The 17,886-nt window shown below is 49.0% G+C and overlaps 1 protein-coding gene across 2 annotated transcripts in view; it reads right to left on the reverse strand.

Annotated features, from left to right (window-relative positions):
* NOX5 (NADPH oxidase 5) overlaps nt 1-17,886 on the reverse strand; it is a 42,575-nt gene that overhangs the window by 10,792 nt on the left and 13,897 nt on the right. Inside the window, exons 4-12 of one of the 2 annotated variants that reach the window (XM_033189597.1) lie at nt 16,224-16,434; nt 14,756-14,990; nt 12,555-12,708; nt 12,127-12,305; nt 10,854-11,036; nt 9,069-9,201; nt 5,253-5,395; nt 900-944; nt 200-324 (exon numbers count right to left, since the gene is read on the reverse strand). In XM_033189597.1, the coding sequence (XP_033045488.1) occupies nt 200-324; nt 900-944; nt 5,253-5,395; nt 9,069-9,201; nt 10,854-11,036; nt 12,127-12,305; nt 12,555-12,708; nt 14,756-14,990; nt 16,224-16,434 (1,408 nt within the window). Of the gene's footprint in view, nt 1-199; nt 325-899; nt 945-5,252; nt 5,396-9,068; nt 9,202-10,853; nt 11,037-12,126; nt 12,306-12,554; nt 12,709-14,755; nt 14,991-16,223; nt 16,519-17,886 lie in introns of both variants that reach the window. The other variant, XM_033189596.1, reaches the window with a different exon arrangement.

Below are 17,886 nucleotides of genomic sequence, written 5' to 3' on the forward strand. Positions count from 1 at the left end.
TGGCAGAGTCCACTCTATGAGGAAGGGAAGGAATCAGACACAAAAAGGAGATGGGGGCAGAGCAGGAGAGGCAAGAGAGAGAAGAGCAGACAGAGACAGGTGAAAGGAGAGGAAGGAGAAGGAATAAAGGGAGGAGGAGCGGGGAGGGTGCCTTGGGGCTCTGACCCAGGATGCAGGCAGGAGCACACTGTTTGCCTACCTGTACATGATACTCTGCAGGATGGAAGCAAAGGGGGTGATGCCGATGCCTGCCCCAATGAGCACAGCGTGCTCAGAGGCGAAGATCCTGCGGGTGGGGGTCCCATAAGGCCCATCGATGTAGCACTGCGCACAAGAAGGAGTAAGAGAAGGGAGATAGCGGGGTGACGCTGGTCTCCCCTGCTACCAGGGGATGTCCCCAGGACTTCAGGACCCCCTTTATACGTAGAAAGACATCTCCAGGGCTGGAACCCAGGTCTAAGTGGCTCCCAATCCAGTGCTCTTTCCACATCCTGTGCTCTCAGCACCAGCCTGGGGAGAGCTCCAGGTGTTAGAATGCAGAGCTAGTGAAAACAAGGACTCGATCTGCATCCCAGGGGTGTGTGCCTGTTACTGCCAGGTGTGTGCCGTGGGTGCCCAGGAGACAGGGACAGAGAGCATATAGCCCTGTACGCTGCACACCCATCCTTGCTCCTGGAGAAGAGACAGGCCGAGTGTGAGGTGTGAGGCTGAGCACCCTTGGATATAAAGAGCAGGGGGAGGGATGTGGTTAAATGACCCGGATATCTGGATGTCAGCCCATGGGGATTTGAGGAGCTTGAGTACCCACAATCACAATAGCCCCTCCTTAAAGGCAAAGACTTCATTTCCTTTGGTTGGGGCAGGCGTTCTTGCTCACGTCCACCCCAGCAGCCTCTCACCTTGATGTTACAAAATTGGTGGTTCTCCAAAAGTATCTTGGAGCCCTGCAGGGAGTAGAGCAGAGAGTTATGGGTCTTGGAGTGGACAGTATTAGGCATTTCTTAGAAGCTTCTTTGCCCTTGAAGGAGAACATCAGGGATGTGCTGGTAAACTGACTTCTGGAGAAGGGATAACAGTCTTGATTGTTAGCTTCTGCCCATTTCTGTGGTGTAAATCCTGCCCACCGTGGCTCCCACCATAACAACTGTGTTTAATAACCAGCTCATGAAATTCCTGAAAATTTAACAGTGGCTCCTATGGTCCAGCACAAGTCAGTTTCAGGGTGTGACTGGAAAGCACTCCCCTCCTAGCCTGAAATATTCTTTTCCCTCTGCCTGAAACACCCTTCCCTCTTCCCCAGCTGTCAAATTCCTTCAGTGCACACTGTATCTTTCATTGTCCAGCTTCTCTGAAGTTGCTATTCCTCTTCGAAGCTCTTCCCACCTTCTCCAAGCAGAGAAGCCAGGGTCTCCCCTGGCTCACAGTTCCCCGGGCCCTAGGGCTTTGCTCTGGGGTTGCAGACAGTGTGCTCCTAGGGGGAAGAGAGCAGGCCTCCTCTGTCTTCCTCAGGACTTAGAGCATGGTAGACAGTCAGACAGCCCTGTTCGAGTCAGTATCTTTCCTTCTGGAAGGTGAAGGAAGCAGACCCCAGAACAGGCCTAAAGGAGCCTGTGCTATTTCCTGCTCTGGTGCAGGAGGCAGAGTTAGGAGTGACCTTCACAATCATCCAGGCTGAGAGCATGGGAAGGACATGCCCACGTTCCCACGGAGCTCTGGTAGATCCTGGGTCTCCTGCTGCCTGTCCAGGATCGTGACATCATGCCATGTTGCTTCTTTGTCCAGAGATGACTGAAGGCTGCTCCCCTGGTGTGGGGCATGAACTCCTGGTGGTGGTTTGAGAGTTAGGCTATGAGACAGCTCCTCTCCTTTCAATTTTCTTTAGTCCTTCTGATGGCAACGAGAAAGCCTTCCATTCTGGCTAATGCATCTCTACCACTTCTCTAACACTTACTAACCTCTTCTCTTTTTTTCTTTCCTTTTTACAAAATGAGAAAGGAAAGAAAGAAAAGAAAGAAAGTGTGAAAGAAAGAAAGAAAGAGGGAGAGAGGGAGGGGGCGAGAGAGAGAGAGAAGGAAGGAAGGAAAGAGAAAGAGAAAGAAAGAAAGAAAGAAAGAAAGAGAGAAAGAAAGAAAAAGAAAGAAAGAAAGAAAGAGAAGAAAGAAAGAAAAAGAAGAAAGAAAGAAAGAAGAAAGAAAGAGAAGGAAGGAAGAAGGAAGGAAGGAAGAAGGAAGGAAGGAAGGAAGGAAGGAAGGAAGGAAGGAAAAGGGAAGAGTGTGGAGCACCACCTCTGGCTTGGAGCCTTAGCAGACAGGCCGTCTAGCAAGAATTTAATAACATTGATTCTCATTGTTTTTACTTTCAGAGCTATCCTGTGTTCATGACATGCAATACTAGTTTTCCACCAGAGATAATAATCTTAAGACTCCTTTCGAAATACAATTAAGTTTAAAGTAATGTTGGGACGTAAGAGAAATATTAAGTAGAAAGTATTACTGGGGCAGTTATTACGCAAAAGTTGGGAAGGTAGCATGCAGATGATTGGCTTCAGAGACACCCAGGTGATGTGTCGTCCTTCCTGAACATGGCTTGACCTTAAGGCATGTTCCAAGGACCCATCATGCATGGGAAGATAAGCCAGCTGGCCCTCCTGCCTCTAGTCCCACCTTCCTCAGCCTTACTAGGCCACTATCTTCAGAATAGGCTTCCCACCATGTGTGAGTCTCCTCTTTTGTCTTCGTGTACACCAGGTCTTCGTCCTGCGGCCAGGGATCTCCCTTGGACCTGTAGGATGTCAGCTCCAGTGATGTCCTTGTCGGACGCCACAACTCCCTGTGCTGAGATGCAGAATGGATGGGTGGGGGCTGTATACTCTGCTTTGTTTCAAAACAGAAATTTCTTTATTATTTAAATCACAAATCAATAATGCTAGCTTTAAGAATACAGATATAGAAACTATTAAACAATAGTGAAAAAAGTATCAGAGCACATAACTACTCAGCATTTTCTCCATGCACTTACAGATTTTTTTCTAACACAGACATACACGATACTTTTACATAAATGGAGCATACTTTTTAGTAGCCTGCTTTTTCCACTTACTACATCTTAACAGGTTTTCCAAGTAAATACATTTAAATTGACCGAATCGTTTTCTTAGGAGATTTAATATTCTATTGTAAAGGTGATCAGCAATTTATTTAGGTATTTTCCTATTGTTGGGCATTTTGATTAGCTTCATTTTCTCATTATTGTAAACAACCTCCTTCTCTGAAATAGCACTTTTCCCATCCCTACCTCTCAACACTGACTTATTTATCTTTACAGCATTTATTATTACCTGACATATTATGCATATATTTTATTTGTTCATTGTCTGTCTCCCCACCAGAAGGTAAGCAGTGACTATGCCTGTGTTACTTACTGATAGATCTCCAGCATCTAGAATAGAACCTGGAAAAAAGCAGATGCTGTGCTCCACAAATATTCGCTAAATTAACAAGGAAATTACTATACTTTGTGTGCACCTGTCCAATTAGCTTTTTCTTTTTTTTTTTTTTTTTAAGATGGGGCCTCGCTCTGTTGCCCAGGCTAGAGTACAGTGGCATAATCTTGGCTCACTGCAACCTCTGCCTCCTGGATTCAAGCGATTCTCCTGCCTCAGCCTCCCAAGTAGCTAGGACTACAGGTGCGCACCACCACGTCTGGCTGATTTTTGTGTTTTTAGTAGAGACGTGGTTTCACCATGTTGGCCAGGATGGTCTCGATCTCCTGACCTCATGATCTGCCAGCATCAGCCTCCCAAAGTGCTGGGATTACAGATGTGAGCCACCACGCCCGGCCCCCAGTTAGCTTTTAAGAATACATTTCTAGCCGGGCGCGGTGGCTCAAGCCTGTAATCCCAGCACTTTGGGAGGCCGAGACGGGCGGATCACGAGGTCAGGAGATCGAGACCCTCCTGGCTAACACGGTGAAACCCCGTCTCTACTAAAAATACAAAAAAATAGCCGGGCGAGGTGGCCGGCGCCTGTAGTCCCAGCTACTCGGGAGGCTGAGGCAGGAGAATGGCGGGAACCCAGGAGGCGGAGCTTGCAGTGAGCCGAGATCATGCCACTGCACTCCAGGCTGGGCGACACGGCAAGACTCTGTCTCAAAAAAAAAAAAAAAAAAGAATACATTTCTAAAATGGAGTTGCTGGGCATGTAGGTATATATATTTAAAATGCTAACACATATGGCCAGGCTGCCTGCCAGAAAAGATTGTGCCAATTTATAGTGGCAGAGGTGACTGAGGTCCCAAGGAAACAGCTTTTAGTGTATCTAGCCCACTGATCCACAATGTGCCATGACTCATCTGATTTTGAAAGTCAGCGTCCTCCTTCAGGAAGTTTCCCTGATTAACAGCCGAGAGCGTTCTGCTTTTCCTACCTACCCCTGCATATCCCAGAGCTTTGCTTCTGGTGTGGTCCTGGAAAGGTCCTCTGGTCTGGCCAAGCAGGATCTCACCTGGATTTCAACCCTGGACTTTAAATTCCCCAATGGCAAGGCAGGATTGGGCCAGGCCTGGGGACGTCTCCTATGGCAGGGTTTTCATATGTTAACCTGTCTCCCAGCCATGAGGCACAGTCTACTTAGTTTGAATTCAGCCACCCTCAGCCTCAGTGTCTATTCTTATTTCTTTAGCAGTTGCTCTGTCTCTCTCTGTTCCTCCAAAACCTTGATAGCACCAGCAGCTCATCAGCTTTATAGGTTTCATCAAGGATCAAAAGAGAATAACATTGCTGATGGTGATGATGATGATGAGGGGGTCCACTTGGACCCTGCTGCCTAGTTCATGCAGTACTTTATGTGCATTCATTCAGTTGGTTTTTTAAATAGTCATAAGAGAAAGGTAAGTAACAGAGGAAACTACTTCTATTTTATAGATGAACAAACCAAAGGACATGCCCAAGGCCACACAGTTAGAAAGTATTAGAGCAGAGACCTGGAGATGGGTCTTTCTGATTTCAATTCCCACTCTCTTTCTGTTGCTCTCTCCCCCATCTAATGGGGGACATCAGACTGGGAAGGATCTGGAGTGATAAGACTTCGAGAAGGTTCTTGAACCACGGAGTCAGCAGTTGCCTAACCCCCTTGTGCTGCCATTTGTGTATACAGCAGTTGCTCAATAATTGATACTCACTGAGAAGAAGGAGGCAACTTGGTCTCTGTGGGCTTGCCAGCAGGTTGGATCCCTTCTCTCCAGTAGCCACCTACCTTGGACAACCTTTGGCTTTTTCTCATTGTCACACTCCTCGACAGCCTCTTGGAACCACAGTCCAGGGGGTCTGATACCTTGAAGGACTCATAGAGCCTGTTTGTCCACTGGCCTTGGGACCGGATGTGCAGCCAGATAGTGTCTGAGTAAGAGAAGAGTGGGAGGGGAAAGGAGGTCCATAGTGACCGGCACCAGGGAGCAGGCCTCACCCCACCGGAGGGATTGGTGCTGGGCCTCAGCCCTTCAAGTCCTGGTTTGAATGTCCTTCCTCAGGACCAAACTAGCAGCCACAGCCACAGGACTTAGACAGTTGATCTTTTTGGGACAGACCTTGAGATCTTTCTTGATGAAGTCAACCTGAGCTTAATAAGGGTACAGACTCCTACACCAAAGAAAGGATCAGAGCAGCTCACTAGGAATTTTCTAAAGGTGGGGACCCTGCCACCTCCATCAGGCCAAGGTCTCACCAAAACAGGCCCTCCTGCTAGTCAATGGCTCTGCACACAGTAGGTGCTCAGTCCATGGTGGTAGCAACTGCTTTCCTGGTATCCATGCCTGGAATGTAATTACTAAGGTCCTCTGTTGAATGATTGACTTACAGAAATGTGGTGTGAGGTGATGTGACTCGTCTGCTGAGTGGTACCAAATAGAATCCACAACATCAGAGTGAGGAGGATGCAAGAGATCTCCTGCTTTGAACCCTTGTCCTTGTCCTTTTCCTTTTTTTTTTTTTTTTTAAACCACGGATTCTTTTAGTAGTCCTGCAAAGGCAGTGGATAGTCTCCTTCTCAGAATAAGAGTCTAAATACATGAAACAGGGATGGCCAACCTTTTGGCTTCCCTGGGCCACACTGGAAGAAGAAGAATTGTCTTGGGCCACACATAAAATATATTAACACTAACAATAGCTGATGAACTAAACAGAAAAAAAAAATCACAGAAAAAAATCTCATCATGTTTTAAGAAAGTTTACGAATTTGTGTTGGGCCACCTTCAAAGCTGTCCTGGGCCACATGTGGCCCAAGGGCCACGGGTTGGACAAGCTTGACATAAAGTAATACACAGAGAAATTACATATGAATCCAGTTATAATTAGTTATCAAAATGTTAAAAAAAAAAAATTGTGACAGGAATCCATGTGCTTCTTTGTTAATACATGAATTAATGAGCTCTAGCAGGCCCCAACGAGCCCTGGGAATCAGAAGTAGTAGTGAGCATAAATACTCTTGAAGCATCGGCCGCAGCTGTAACACGATAGAAAGACATCTATGGTTTTCACTGTGAAAAAGTCAGAGGTATCATTAATGCTCCTGGGGTTTGTTACTCACATTTATCGTTGAAGAAAATGCTAAATTTCAGTTAGAGGTTAGTGAAAATAAAGACGTCCCGTTCAAGTTGATGAAGGAATTCATGACCTGGTGTTACCATGTATTTTACAGAGGCGTAGAGAGGTGCTTCGCAGTTTTATGAGGAGTGGATTGAAAAGTCAGGACTAGAGCTCAAGTTCTAGGATCCTAGCTCCATCCACCTTTCTGAAGTTTCCTCCTTCATTTGGGCATCAGCACCCTTAGGCGCTTGCATGCCTTGGCTACATAAATGTACCCTGAAGTGCCTCAAGCAATGACTCAGACCTAGGAAGTCTCCAACAATGGTGGTTGAATTCATTCAGCCACAGTTGCTAAACTGAGTCCCACTCCTGAATCCAGTAAACAAGCTCTGTAAACAAAGTTGGTATTTTTACCAGCCCCCTACATGAACCCTTTCAGCTCAGGGCAGGAGACTCTCCCAGGGTCCAAGGACAGGCAGATTCCAAACTGAGACCCAGAAGAAATCCCTTCAAGAAATGGTGAAGGTCGGGCTCATGCCTGTAATCTCAGCACTTTGGGAAAGGCGGGTGGATCACCTGAGGTCAGGAGTTCAAGACCCAGCCTGGCCACCATGGTGAAATCCCGACTCTACTAAAAATACAAAAATACAAAAAAATTAGCCGTGCATGGTGGCGCATGCCTGTAATCCCAGCTACTCGGGAGGCTGAGGCAGGAGAACCCGGGAGGCAGAGGCTGCAGTGAACCGAGATCATGCCACTGCACTCCAGCTTGGGTGACAGAGTGAGACTCTAGAAAAAAAAAAGAACTGGTGAAATATAACAAGTTTGGAAAGTTAGGGGAGAAAAAGAATGGGTGAAATACATGACACACCCATATAATATTAATAATAGTCAATAACCATATTAGTATCCATACACTGGAATACCATGCAGGCACAAAAAGGAAAAGCTCTATCTTCACTGATATACAAAGATCTCCATGACATACTACTGCTATGAAACACTGCCTCTAGTGTGAGCCCATGTATACAAAATCTCTCCATCTGGTTAGCCAGGTAGATAGAGAGAGAGAGCTGGAAGCCTATTCACCAAATAATTGGCAATGGTTTCCCTTGGATAAAATTATTTGAAGGATTCTCATTTTCTTCTGTACATATTTTGATATTGTCTGAGTTCTCTGAGAGCACAGACGTTCTTCACAGAGTAGAAAAGAAAAGGAAAAAAATAGGGAGAAAATAGCCTCACCCTCTCCAACCTCTACCTTTGTTCCATGGTATATTGAGGGCACAATTCAGGTGATTCCAAGGTAGGGGGTATGCAGCCCCACATATGGAAACCCTGGCCTTGGGTCTACATTGTGAGCTGAGGGATCTGGGCCAGGGGTCCTGCTGGGCTGGGTCTGGGAGGCATCCTGAGTGACACTAAAGCTTGTAACCAGGATGAGTCAGAGAACCCCCAGCACGCAGGGCCAGGTAACCCTCATGAGGCCAAGCAAGGGTCTTACTGTAATAGGTCACTCAAGGCCTTCCCTGTTGGAAATGTCAGTGCAAGCCACCCTTGCCATACTCGGAGGCACCTCTCATGGTGGGAAGGCCAATCACTGGCCTGGCCAGAAGGGCAGGGGCCCAGGTGGCAGCTCCAAAAACAGCCTAGGACTGGAAGGAAGGCGCGTGCATGGGTGAGAGTCAGAGGACAGCTGAGCAAAAGCATCAGCTGAACTGTTCTGTGCGTGCTGGGGACCTAAAAAGCAGTGGGAATGGGTCAGGGCTGGAGGAGAAGGGTGTGAGGGATTCTGCTGCCTTGGGGCTCTATAAGGCCCAAGTCCAGGTGGGAGTAGGAAAACCTAGTCTCCCATCACAGCCCTCTTAAAAACGCCTATATCCTCTCCTGAGCCAGCTACTCCTCTGCTTAACAACCATTCATGGCTCCCAGTTAGCTGCTCCATCCATCTGGATTCCAACTTTGCTTCTGAAATCCTCCTTAGTCCCATCCTAACTCTAACTGGCTTTGCCAGCAACACCACCTGCCTTTCATACTCTTTTTCTCTCTCTGTATGTCCCTCCCTTCTTTCCTTGCTACTCCACCTGCCCACCCACCCCCTCCCCATAGCTCTAGCTATAGGAGACTCTTCTGAGTCTCCAGGCGCTCATGTTTTCACTTCTGCTTTTCCCTCTGCCTCCTCCCCATCTCCTTCCCTATCTGGTAAACTCCTACTAGCCATTCAAAGTCCAGCTGAATGCCCCTGTGTCTGCAAAGGCTTCTCCCCACCAAGCCAGGTCCTCCCTGTAAGACTTCAGTGCAACTGGTACAGCCCTTGCCATGCCAATTGGTGTCTGCATGCCGGCTCCCACTTCAAAGAGAGCTTTTTGAAGCTGACTTTGTGTTTCTGGCCTTGTTCAGTGCTGTGTTCCGAGTTCCCAGCCTGTACTTGGCCCACAACGGGAACTCAGTGACTATGTGCAGAGTGACTGGAGAAGGTCACCATTACCTTTCTGCTCAGGAGCACTGCTGATGGTGAAGGGGTGCCACTCATAGCGAGCGATGGTGGGGATGTTCAGATACAAGTAGTCACCAGGTCTATAGTGAAAAAAAGGGGGCCGCTTGATGAGGAGATGAGTGACCTGGGAAAGAGGAAGGAGATCAGTATCATTCCTGGAGGCCCAAAGCCACCAGGGGCTCCAGGATAAGAGGGCAGAGGCTGGGCTGCCCTCCTCCTCCATAAAACAGGCATGCCCCGAGACACGACACTCTTCTGTGCTTCTGAGTGGGGGCCCACCTTAGCAGCCAACCTGCCGATCTGGAAGTGGGCAACAATCCCAGAGGGGGCAGCCAGGCTGCATCTGAAGCGGGGCCCCTGGTTTTACCCTGCTTCTCAGGGTGTAAGCACTGCTTTTTAGTGGACCCTCTGTGACGTGTCCCTGTGATGCCTCCCTGGCTGCTCCAGCCCTTTCTTGGAACTTCAGCCAGTGCTTGGCCAGCATTCCAACCACCAATGGGCATCTCTCCTTGGACAACAACATCCTTCCAGACAATTGCTTCGGAGCACTGTGCTATCTCTAGGCCTCACAGCAATTGTATGAGGCGGGTATTATCTTCTCTCTACTTTAGGGAGAAGAAGACGAGGCTCAGAGAGGTTAAATAACTTCCCAAGGCCACCGGGTAAGAAACAGTGGGATCTGAATGCAGCTGAGGCTGTTGGATGCCAGAGCCTAGACACACAGCACAGCCTCATTCTTCAGCCTCCCAGGTCCTCCAATGCAGTGTGTCCAGAGCTGAGCCCACCTAGAACTGCCTTCCTTTTCTCTATAGATGATACCACTCAGACACCTGGGAGACGTCCTAGACTCCATCCTCTCTGGTGCCACAAAACATAACCAGTTGCTTCTTGAGTCACTCTGTGATGTGTACCTGCCTACATCCCATGGCCACTGCCTCAGTGTCAAGGCCCTCATGAACTCTCATCTTTGTATTTGCAAGAACCTCCCCACAAGCCCCCTCCAAGTCACCTTCCACAGAGCAACTAAAGAAATCTAACTAGAGTATAAATGGTCCCAGCTTAATACCACCATCTCCTCCCAGCATGCTCAGGGGTTCCCCATGGCCTGCAGGGTGGGTGTCCCAGCTCAGGAGGCCCTTCATGAGCAGGCCTTACTCACCTCTCTGGCTTCCTCCTGGAAACTTGGCTCCAGCTATGCCTAATTACCTGTGGTCACCCAAGCACAGTATACCCTTTCAAATTCTGTGTCTTTACCATGCGGTTCCTCCTGCCAGCAATACCCTTCCTTGTCTTCTCTATCCAACAAACTTCTATTCATCCCTCAAAACCCTGATATGGCATCTTCTCCCTTATTCTGAAGCTTTCTCTGACCTCCCAAAGGACAAAGGGTTTAACACCTCCAGCAACACAGCCCTGCACTGTAATGAAAGGGCTGGCTCCCCTAGAAAGCAGGACAGTGCAAAACCTTCTCTGTTTCTCTGTAACCTAGTTCAGGGCCTGGTACCCTGTAGGCACTAATGCTTACTGAGCTGAAGGAGAATGTTCTCCCCAAAACTGGATTTTAGAGGTGTGTTGCCTGCCCTGCCATTCACCTTCCTAAAGTCTCCCTCCTGGAGGGCTGGACTGGGTCTTCCATTTTGCTTGTCTCCTCCATAGTAACGGGGCTGCAGCTACACGATTCCCTATTTCCTTGGGGGTCTGATGGGGTACCCAACTGTTCTACCCCACAAACTGTCCCTTGGAGGAGTTGGAAAGGCTCCCCGCAGCCCTTTGTACCTTGGAGGGGAGGAGGTTGACTTCCATGATGCACACAGCTGCCATGTGGGACACTGCCAGTCCGATGGCCTTCTCCAGGAAAAACAAGATTCCAGGAACCAGCAGCCACTTCCAGAAGTTGGGCCCATGAAAGATGAGCAGAAGCCACACGAGGAGGTAGGACAGGTGAGTCCAGTAGAACACCTGTGGGGGTAGAGGGGCAGTAAACTTCCAGAACTCAAGGCCTGGGGGGTGGAACAGAGCCAGAACTCAGGGTTATCCACAAAGCCAGGACAGTGCCCAGAGCCTTGACTCTCTCCCGGGGATGGAGTTGGGTAAGAGGTTGGGGTTAGGAAGCTTATTTTTCTGGGGGCTTGGCCAAAGGAGGCTGTAAGGGAAGATTCCTGATACCAGAGGCAAACATCTGAAATATCTGCCTCGGGAGGTTCTGGGCAGAGTGGAGTGCCCCACAGGGATCATGAGCGTCAGTATCCCTACCCCCTGACCCACTCTCAGAAGGAAGAAAGGAAAGACAGCAGTGGCTTCCTAGGAGTGGAGAAGAAATAGCAGAAGACAATTTTAGCACTCGCTAAAGCTTTGGGATGTTGAGCAATTTCGTTACTTTTCTGAGTGTCAAATTCCTCATCGGTCAAAGGAGGATTCTGATTCCTACTTCAAAGGCTTCTTGCTGGCCCAGAGTAGGTAGGTGCTCAGTATATATCTATTTCTGATGTGGCCAGGCCAGGAGATAGTCAAGCTCTCCAAACCAAGTCCTCTGTGACTTTCTGCGTCTTGAGGACGCTGGAGAGACAGAAGCAAAGATGGAACTAACATTTTCAGAGCACCTGTGTGCTAGGTATGCAGTTAGTGGTTTTACATGTATTATCGCCTGTAATTCCTAAAATAACATAGAGAATTACACCTCCATTTTACAGATGAGAGAACTGAGGCTTGGAAAGGTTGAGTGACCAGTAAGCAGTGGAGTGGGGATTCAAAACTTGCTGAGCCTATTGTCCATCCCCTCCCTGTGCTGTTTTAAGCCCACTTAATCCAAATAGGCTAAAGGGATAAGCCAGTAAAGAGGCAGACTCCTCCACGGCAAAACATCTACATTTGGCAGACATAAACCACAGTCCAATGGCAGAACCCAGCGACAGGTTCCAAATCACATGCAAGTAATAGGCAGACCAGCTTGGGACCTTCCTGGGCTCTGCAGTAAATCAGAGGGGACACGGAAAGAAATGAAAGTAGAACCCTGGCCTTGGGGGAAGCAAAAGGGCAGGGACTGCGGCACCTCAAAGTGGCCACTTCTGCGGATGCAGGAACTGGAGCAGATGAACATGAGGAGAAGGAGCAGCAGCAGAGCGACACCCGTCGGGGAGGCCGAACCATGTACCCAGCCAATGCCAGGCTGCGTGGTGAGCAGCAGCTCCCAGAACTGGAAAGGGCTAGCCTCCACCTGAGCCTGGAGCACTGAAAACAAGCTCGGAAAGGTTGAGTGACCGCAAGACCAGTTCTTCCCACTCCACCTTCCCTTTGGAATCCCCACCCTGCACCATCAGATACTAGCACAGGCAGAAACTTTTGTCCAGAGCGTTGGCTTATTCAGGGCACTCCTTCTCTGCCCTTTGGGCAGGCAGTACACATAGGGGCTGGGCCCCGCATTCTGGACTTGAGGCTGCTCAAGCTTCTCCCCGACCCAACCCTGCCCAGATCACTCACCAAAGTTCACAATGTGGGCCACGGTGTGCACGAGGGACAGCCCCACCACCACATAGCCCATAAGCTGGTGGAACTGGATGTTCTGGTCCAGTGGTAGGACTTGAGCCAGCCACGTGGCCCGCAGCCAGGTGAGGCAGCGTCTGAGCATCAGCACCTGGCCAGGCAGAGTGGGAGAGAGCCCTGCCTCACTCTCTGTCTGTCTTGCCCTCTTTTCCCAGCCACCTCCCTGCATCCTCCCGAGCTAGCTGTGCTTTCTGAACAGGACACTCACCAAACTCCCCTGCCCCCATGCCTTGCTGCTTCCCTGGATTCACACCTGAGACCACTAGAGGAGAGTCTCCAGAATTGCCGTGGGAAGAGAAAGTTACAGAATGTCTATGTGTATTGATTTTTATCTAAACACATGAGAAACATCTATGCTTTCACTAATATTTAATACATGGGCCAGGCACAGTGGCTCTCTCCACTAATCCCAGCACTTTGGAAGGCTGAGACAGTAGGATCACTGGAGCCTAGGAGTTTGAGACCAGCCTGGGCAACACAGCGAGACCCCTGTCTCTATAGAAAAAAAAATTGTTTAATTAGCTGGGCAGGGTGGCACGCACCTGTAATCCTAGCTACTTAGGGGGCTGAGGCAGGAGGATTGCTTGAGCCCAGGCGTTTGAGGTTACAACAACCTATGACCACTCTACTGCACTCCAGCCTGGGTGAGAGAGAGAGACCTTGTCTCAAATAAATAAAATATCTCTGTTGACTTGGTGTCCTCATTTAGTCCATATGTCAGATGGGCACGTGCCGTGTTAGTTCTCGAAGTGCCTTGCATGAGGACCAGACTTTCCCAAATGCAGAGTGGTTGACCAGGGTTCTCTCATTGCTCATTTGCTTTCAGTATATTTATGTTTGCCAAGGATGTGGACTTGTAGGGTACAGTATTTGACTTTACCAAAACTAAGCTAACTACTCCTCACAGGAAGGACAAGTAGCTTTAAAAGTTTCCCAGCAGAGAAACCACAGATTAACAGTTGTGCTAGTAATGCAAGAGCAAATGACCAAGAAAATAAATCACACGTCTCCCACTCCTGGAATGAAGTCTTTGTCAGCTCGTTGAGCTGTTAACACAAAACCCACTCTAGGGATGGGTACCCCATTTTGCAAGATGTGATTATGACACATTGTATGTATCAAAACATCCCAGGTATCAAAACATTCCATGTATCAAAACATCCCATGTACCCCATAAATATCTACACCTACTATGTGCCCACAAAAATTAAAATTAGCAATTAAAAATCACAAAAATAAATTTAAAATAAAACCTACAAAACCCACTCTAACAAGAAGCTGATATCCAGAAGCGTATCTGATCTAGAGATGGGCATCCCTGCTCATCAGTGATGAATCTTCCCCTGTAGTTACTTTGTGCCATTAGTCTATTAGCTAATGATAATAGGGCATGCATATAAGCATATGTTTTGTTTTAATGGTAGGAGTTGTGTGATCAAAAACTCTTAGAGGTCAGGCATGGTGGCTCATGCCTGTAATCCCAGCAGTTTGGGAGGCCGAGGAGGGTGGATCACCTGAGGTCAGGAGTTCGAGACCAGCCTGGCCAAAATGGTGAAACCCCATCTCTACTAAAAATATAAAAATTAGCCGGGCACAGCGGTGGTCACCTGTAATCCCAGGTACTGGGAAGGCTGAGACAGGAGAATCGCTTGAACCTGGGAGGCAGAGGTTGCAGCAAGCTGAGATTGCGCCATTGCAACTGGGAGACAAGAGCGAAGCTCCCTCTCAAAAAAAAAAAAAAAACACCTCTTAGAGACCTCATCCAGGAGCCAGAGAACCACATTCCAACTCCATGGTCTGGTATTCAAGGCTTCTTCTAGGATTTCCTCTTGAAGGCGGACCTGCACTGGGGTCTACCATAGGGGAGTCGTGAAGATCAAATGGAGTGTGCTCAGCACCATGCCTGGTACATAGTGCACAAAATTGCCAGCTATGTTATTATTTACTAACTGTGTGACTGTGGACAAGGTACTGTTCCTCTCTGGGCGGCATCCTCCACCTCTGGGCATTGGCCCAGTTGATTTCTGAGGTGTCACCCTGCCCTGGCATTTCAGGTGTCCTCTGTGGGTCGCTCTGTCTAGGAGGAGCCCACTTCGGCTTCTAACATTTTCAGAGCACTGTATACTGGCAGAGCCTACCACGATGAAGCTGCAGTCGAAGTTGAGGCACTGGCCGCAGCCCTTGGCCACCATGACGCTGGCACCGAGGTGACTGTGTGCGCCGGCCGCCAGGGCGAAGAGCAGCACGTGGAGGCCTGCATAGGCGGCCAGGCAGAACAGGTGACTGCGGTGGTTGTGCCAGTAGGCGCGGGTCAGCTGGCGCGGCCGGTGTGGGCGTGGGCAGGGGGCGGGGGCCACCAGCCAGTGGGCAGCGCTGTGAAAGAGAGGCGGGCTCCGCTCAGAGGGGAGCGGTGGGGTGGGGACCACCCATGTCTAAACTTAAAGACCCCCTCCAGCTGTGGCCAGCCAAGTCTGGCAAGCAGGCCGGCTTTCTTCACACCAGGAATCAGAGAGGTCAAGTGGCTTGGTCACAGTCGCACAGCTCTGTGGAGTTGAAAGGGGACTCCGGTCTGCCTAATGCCACAACCATGGCTATTTTTATTACTTCTCTTTACTTTCCAATTTTAAAAGAGGCAATCGAAAAGGATGGAAGAATCTGAGATATGTTTTGGTAAGTAAGCCCCAAGAAAGTTAATACGCAGGTGCCCAGCGCGGGGGCTCACGTCTGTAATCCCAACACTTTGGGAACCCAAGGCGGGTGGATCACCTGAGGTCAGGAGTTCGAGACCAGCCTGGCCAACATGGCGAAACCCCGTCTCTACTAAAAATATAAAAACTAGCCGGGCGTGGTGGCTGGTGCCTGTAATCCCAGCTACTCGGGAGGCTGAGGCAGGAGAATCGCTTGAACCCAGGAGGCAGAGGTTGCAGTGAGCTGAGATCGTGCCACTGCACTCCAGCCTGGGTGACAGAGTGAGACTCAGTCTCAGAAAAAAAAAAAACAAAAAAGAAGTTAATTCACAGGAAGAATGAACTACAAAACCGGCTCTATTCAGAGCCTGGATTCGGACAGACTTGGGTCTTGTTGTTACACTCTTATTTTCTCCACAGCACTTATTAATTTTGTGCTTCTCTAGTTTGTTTGTTTATTGGTGTGAATGACCTGTCTCTCCGCCTGGAACGGAGTACCAGCAGGGTGGAGACCTCATTCACTGCATTATTCAGAACAGTGCCGGGGCATAGAAGTTGCTTAAACATTTATTGCATAAATAACTACCTTTGTTAATTATTTGTGTGATCCTAGGCAACTTAATTCAGGCGAAGTAACTTCCTTTTTAAAATGAGTATTGCTATAAAATGCACTGGTATATATGCAAAAGTGCTCAGCACACAGTAGGTGCCTCATACCGTGAGTTGATTCTGCAGACACTGCAGGAAGTGGAGGCAATGAAGATAGCTGCCCTGCAGGACACTCAAGAGTGGGTTAAACTGGCAGTGGAGGGGCGGGGCGGGGCGGGGCGGGGCGGATCCGCGGTGAGTTCCTGCCACACTTCCGACCAGGAGTCTAACGCTGCCGCGGACAGTGCCAATGCCAGAGACCTGGCCGTACCTGATGGTCAGGTTCTCCATGACTCCGGGGAAGCGCTGCAGCTCGTCCCGGAGCTCCTCGAAGGTGATGGCCCCGTTGCCGTCCTTGTCGGCGGATTCGAAGAGCGCCAGCGTCAGCTGGTCCAGCTTCTCGTCGGGCAGCGAGATGGCGCTCTCGCGCAGGCACGACTGCAACACAGTACGCAGCTCATCCGGGTCAATGGAGCCGCTGCCTGTCCCGAGTGGGGATGAAGCCGCGTGGGAGCCTGCCCCAGCACCCCACTCTGTACCTGCAGATGCCCCCTGCCATGCACACACTGCAAGAAGTGGTGGGCCTCTTCTGTTTACCCACCTCCAGCTTTCTGCTCATCAGCTCTCCTTGCGGGTATAGACCATGCAACTGAAGGACCAAATGCCACCCTCAGCTCAGAAACCTTCCACGATTCCCGACTGCCTAGCTCAACAGCAATGGACGCCTCCCCACGGGCGGAGAATCTTTGGCTTCAGTGGATGCCTGTCTCCAAAATCTGTAGCTTCCTAAATACTACTCAACTTCCAAGACCATCTGCCCAGAAAATACACCTGCTTACTTAGTCTATAAGGGGCTGTGTGCCCACAGCCTCAATTATCCAAAGGCACACTATATGTGGGTTAGTGCTGAGGGAGTGTGCCTTGTTCAACTTGGAGCAAATGCTCTGTTCATCATGTTGTCCTGAGAGGGGCCACAGCTATTCTGTGGCCATTCTAGTCCAGTGGTGTGGCCTTATGTAAACATGGGTGGTTGAAAGTGATGGGATAAGCAAGCCAAATCTACCAACAGAGATGAGATTTTTCCGTTTTTATTTTATTCTTCCTGAGCAGCAGAGCCCATGATTAATGATTTCTGGGCCTGCTTTGAATGTGGACACACCCAGTGTGGCATCCTGCTCCTGCCCCTCCTTAACTGTGCAATAGTGGGCTCTAAGTCCTCTGCGGTAGTGGACCTCACTTTGCTTATCTCTAAAATGAGAGCAATCATTTCTCCCTCTCAGAACTGGTTCAAGCAAACTAGATGATGGTAAAACACCTCATGCAGTATCTGGAAGACAGAAACTGCATATACATGGAAATTCTCATTAGTGTTGTGACTTCGGCCCAAGCCAAAGTCCATAATCACATTATGATGCAAAATCTATTAGAGTATATTATACCACTCTCCAGTCACACCTCCCGTTCTGCTTTCCTAGTGAAGAGCCACGATGGCAGCAGGTTTCTGGACTCATCCAGAGGACCAGTCTCCCCCTGGCCCCTTCATGGCCTCTTCTATCTGCTTTAATCTCTCTGTTGGCCAATTTCAAATCCAGGGTCATCCTTCACAATAATTCTCACACACACATTCTCCTTCCTTCTTCCTGTAACCTTTCATTCTACTGACTCTAAGAATATCCCATCCCTGGGTGAAGCCAGCTACCTGTTTCCTGCCCTCCTGCATCAGGGCAGCAAAGTGAACATTGCTGAAGAAAAGCTTTTCAGAAGGCAGGTCCATCCCTGTGAATCCCTTGCTCAACACTTTTTGATGGCTCCCCATTGTGCATAAGTTAACTAATTTAACCTTCCTCTCAACCCCATGAGTATGAAATATTATTATCATAATTCCTATTTGATAAATAAATTGAGGTACAGAGAAGTTAAGCAACTTGTCTAAG

The sequence above is a fragment of the Trachypithecus francoisi genome, unplaced genomic scaffold (genome assembly GCF_009764315.1).
Source record: "Trachypithecus francoisi isolate TF-2019V2 unplaced genomic scaffold, Tfra_2.0 Lachesis_group3, whole genome shotgun sequence".
NCBI classification, from domain to species: Eukaryota; Metazoa; Chordata; class Mammalia; order Primates; family Cercopithecidae; genus Trachypithecus; species Trachypithecus francoisi.